The sequence below is a fragment of the Hipposideros armiger genome, unplaced genomic scaffold (assembly GCF_001890085.2).
Source record: "Hipposideros armiger isolate ML-2016 unplaced genomic scaffold, ASM189008v1 scaffold_242, whole genome shotgun sequence".
NCBI classification, from domain to species: domain Eukaryota; kingdom Metazoa; phylum Chordata; class Mammalia; order Chiroptera; family Hipposideridae; genus Hipposideros; species Hipposideros armiger.
Genome location: NW_017731592.1, coordinates 2,535,857 through 2,538,597, shown reverse-complemented (window position 1 = coordinate 2,538,597; position 2,741 = coordinate 2,535,857). Strand labels below are relative to the sequence as shown.

The 2,741-nt window shown below is 39.8% G+C and overlaps 1 protein-coding gene across 1 annotated transcript; it reads left to right on the top strand.

Annotated features, from left to right (window-relative positions):
• Positions 1-1,875: 1,875 nt before the first annotated feature.
• LOC109389753 (olfactory receptor 1361-like) lies at positions 1,876-2,739 on the top strand (the record flags this gene model as incomplete). Its single annotated transcript, XM_019655555.1, has 1 exon — positions 1,876-2,739. A coding segment is annotated over exon 1 (864 nt), but the record flags the coding sequence as incomplete, so codon positions are not given.
• Positions 2,740-2,741: the final 2 nt, after the last annotated feature.

The following is a 2,741-nucleotide window of genomic DNA, read 5'->3' as shown; positions in this document are numbered from 1 at the left end:
ATGGTCCCCCCATCATGCAAGCATCTCAGTTTTGTTGGAGTGATTTTCTTGGTGCTCTCTTCCTTCAGATTTGGGAACTAGGAGGCCCACTCCTTTGTCACAAAGGGGTATGATGAGAGGGCACAGCCTTTCTTCAGGATCACTGCTCTTTCACGTCTCAGCCCACTTACCATAGTGACTTGGGATTGGAGATAGTGTTGATTATGTTCCTGGTAGGGCCGTCCCAGCAAACATTGACAGAATGCAGCTAACCTTAATGCTGGCAGCTCTCTCAAAGCAGAGTTTGAGTTATTTAGAACCTATCGACCTGTTTTTGGCTTTATCCACAGTTCCCAGATAATAAGGAAAAAACCCACTGCCATTCTGCTATACCTCTTTCACCTTTTATTACCATTTCCATTATAGGAAAGAACCTGCCATTAAGACCAGAATATTCACATCTGTTGTTAGGGGCACAATGAAAAGGGCTGCACAAATATTTCTTTGAGTTTTCTTTGATGCAACCCGAGCCTCCACTTTCAACACTCAAAATGCTAGGACACTTCCCTGTTGCCATATTACGTACATCCTACAACCAGTCACCTTAAAGTATTGCCTGTAACATCCTCAGCTCCAGCGAGTCAAGCCACTTAAACTGTCAGTCTCCTCCCCTTCCTCCTTCTGTTTGCCCCAGGCCTTAGTCCTTACCAGAAATGCCATCTCCCCTCCTCTCTACTTTCCAAATACTATCACACCCACAATGCTTTATCTGACTTTTCCTGCCTATATTGATTTCTTAATGTCGGGATTATCACTCAGATATATCCCATAATTTTACTTTCTCTGTGAATCTCTTCTTCCTCTTCAAGAATAATACCAAGCACTACATTTAAGTGGTCATATTTTGACAAGCACAGGGAGAAAAGAAGTCTCTTTGCAGAATCCTGAAACAACAATCTCACCAGCATGCTTAGCTCATCCATGCCAACAGTTGTAAATGTCCTACTACAAGGACATTTTGATGCCACAAGGTTGAGGACTAACCACTGGGCAGATCCTTCAAAGCCTAAAATTGTATAATCCTGGGAAAATGGAAGAGGCACCCAGAATGAATTGGAGTGAGTTGTATAAAGTAGCATTTTATTCAGGTAAAAGAATTTATGGCCTTGCACAAATAGCTAAATCTCCTCACTTCATTTTTTTCCTTCTGCTTAATGAAGCTTGTTATTTCTAAAATTTACAGATTTTAAGAAGGATAAAATGGGAAAATGCATGTAAAGCAGGAGTACAGTGCCTGACACTTGGCTATGTTTTCAATAAGTAGTAGCTAATCAAAATATGGAGGTAATACTGAGGAGGAATTTAAAGAAAACTGCATTTTAGCTGTTTTAGAACTGTAAATGTTATGGGCTCTGTCAATCTCATCTGTCACCACCTAATCTCTCTGAGTCTGTTTCCTTATTTCTGATTCCTCTTCTCACTGTCCTCATCTATGAACAATACAACTCATCATTCATAGGATAAAAAGAAATAATGTATGTGATAACACTTTGTACATGTCAGATATTCACTTATTGTTAGTGAAGTATGACTTAAGCTGGATTAATCAAAGATAACTGAACATAAATTAAAACTATAGAAATTAACTGGTTATTTATTTCAGTAAAACTAAGTCCATAGAATCATCTAATGTGAGTTAATTCTTAAAGAATGATAAAAACAGTATCACAAAAAATATAGCTCAGATGATGACATATTATTACCAGTCTAGTCTAATTGTATATTTGAAGTAATATTAAGAAATAAACTTTCGATCTGCTATCATTAAAAAAATTACAAGTCCAATGTAATTAAATTTTTCCTTTTACTTTTCACCATATTTTCTCCCTTGCAGACATGGACAGAGACAACCAGACTAGAGTCACAGAATTCCTTCTTCTGGGACTCTCTGGGCAGTCAGAGCAGGAAGAGATTCTTTTTGGGCTGTTCTTGTGGATATATCTGGTCACCATCATCGGGAACTTTCTCATCATTTTGACCATCTGCTGTGACAGTCATCTCCATACACCCATGTACTTCTTCTTGGCCAACCTCTCCTGTGTTGACATCTGCTTTTCATCAGTCACAATCCCCAAGATGCTGGTGAATCACATACTGGGAAGTAAGTCTATCTCTTATGTGGAATGCATGACTCAGATCTACTTCTTCATCACTTTCATCAACATGGATGGATTCCTTCTGAGTGTAATGGCCTATGACCGTTACACTGCCATCTGCTGCCCACTCCATTACACCATGATCATGAGGCCCAAATTCTGTGTCCTTCTCGTGGTTGTATCTTGGGTCATTACAAACCTGCATGCTTTCCTTCATACTCTTCTCATGGTTCAACTCACATTTTGTTCCAACAATGTTGTGCATCACTTCTTCTGTGACCCTTACCCTATTCTAAAGCTGTCTTGTTCTGACACCTTTATCAATGACCTGATAGTATTCATTGTGGGTGGCTTGATATGTCTGACCCCATTTTCATGTATTATTGTTTCATATGCTTATATCTTCTCTAATGTACTGAAGTTGCCATCTGCCCATGGAATAAGGAAAGCCCTGTCCACATGTGGATCTCACCTCACTGTGGTCTCCCTCTTCTATGGGGCAATCCTGGGTGTCTACATGCACCCTTCATCCTCCTACTCAGTCCAGGACAAAGTGGCCACTATCATCTTCACAGTGGTGACTCCCCTGGTCAATCCCTTTATCTA